The 1,302-nt window shown below is 32.1% G+C and overlaps 1 protein-coding gene across 1 annotated transcript in view; it reads right to left on the bottom strand.

Moving 5' to 3' along the window:
- The window catches only part of LOC108685533 (lipoyltransferase 1, mitochondrial), a 2,484-nt gene continuing 1,182 nt past the window's right edge, over positions 1–1,302 (bottom strand). Inside the window, exons 2-4 of the mRNA XM_018190380.1 lie at positions 1,055–1,162; positions 659–872; positions 1–444 (exon numbers count right to left, since the gene is read on the bottom strand). Coding sequence (XP_018045869.1) covers positions 86–444; positions 659–872; positions 1,055–1,162 — 681 coding nt within the window. The 3' untranslated portion in view covers positions 1–85. The remainder of the gene's footprint in view (positions 445–658; positions 873–1,054; positions 1,163–1,302) is intronic.

Below are 1,302 nucleotides of genomic sequence, written 5' to 3'. Positions count from 1 at the left end.
ACAACGTGCATAATTTTAACACTAATTATTTTCATTTGAACACAATGACATTAGGAGCAGAATGGTGATTGCTCGAGACTCCGGGTCATTGTAGTGTAACCTCGTCAAGCCTCATATTGTTCTCATCTATGATTTGTTGAGTCGTATTTAAGGTTTTACCGCCAATCGCTGTGATTATGTTTTCTGTTACATCATGATTGTATTTTGTGCCGCGAATATTACTAATGACACTCGCATCTTGGGCGAAGTCGGTCGATACTAAGCCAGCGGGCAAACTCATTCTGATTTCTTCCACGAAACCGTTTTGCACTTCCAAACTCAAGTTTAGGCGATATATTTTACCATCGTGAGCGGGAAAATCAAGCGTGCGGGTAACTATAAATTTCGGCGTTCTGCCGAAATTCCAATCCCAAGAACGGAATTCACTGGTGAAGTTATCAATTCCTAGATAATACGTAATTTATAGAATTATTTTAAATCGTTATCAACTAATTATATATATATATATATATACACATATACACATTATATCATATATAATTTCCATTTGATAACGGTAATTTCCATTTGATAATAAAATGTATAAAATTATTTTAAAATCAATCTGTCATGCCTTCAATATATTTTTTAAATAATAAGAGCTGTTTTTCATACATACCAGGGAACCAGTCTTCGGTTGGATTGATAAACTTGAATCCCTTTTGTTGTTCAACCAGATTATATCTTCCGTCTTCGAGAGCGAGGGCTTTCGTACGCAGATATTCCCAACCAATAGCAGACAAGAGCTTATCCATTTGAATATTTCGGTTTATATCAATCAAGTTCATAATTGGAGAACGTATAGAAGTTGTTGCATTTGTAACAATACTATTCTGAAAGTATATTTATTCATCATTTGTCTTTTTCTTACTTTTTATGCATAATAATCATAGAATTATTTTTAACAAAGCGCGATATTGATATATTGTTGCATTATAGAATCATTTTGTGACACAAATACATATTTTATTTTATATGAAGACACACGTGTGCGTCAACAATATGGAGAACTTACCTCTTTTCTTTCAAGAATAGAACTCAGATTGGCTTTGTTCACGTTGACCAAAAGCGTGCAATGATGATAGGCATTTAGTTTTCCCAATTTTGCAGCTGTTCCAGATATCTATATTACATTGTAATTTAAAAAAATATAATATATCTTCGAAATGTAATTTTAATAATTTTAATAATTAAGAATCTTGTCACAATTTTAAATCTCGAAGCGAGCAACATATAATTTCGCAATTAGTTGCTGTAGATAAA

The sequence above is a fragment of the Atta colombica genome, unplaced genomic scaffold (assembly GCF_001594045.1).
Source record: "Atta colombica isolate Treedump-2 unplaced genomic scaffold, Acol1.0 scaffold153, whole genome shotgun sequence".
Classification (NCBI taxonomy): Eukaryota; Metazoa; Arthropoda; class Insecta; order Hymenoptera; family Formicidae; genus Atta; species Atta colombica.
This window is presented reverse-complemented; position numbering and strand designations above follow the sequence as displayed.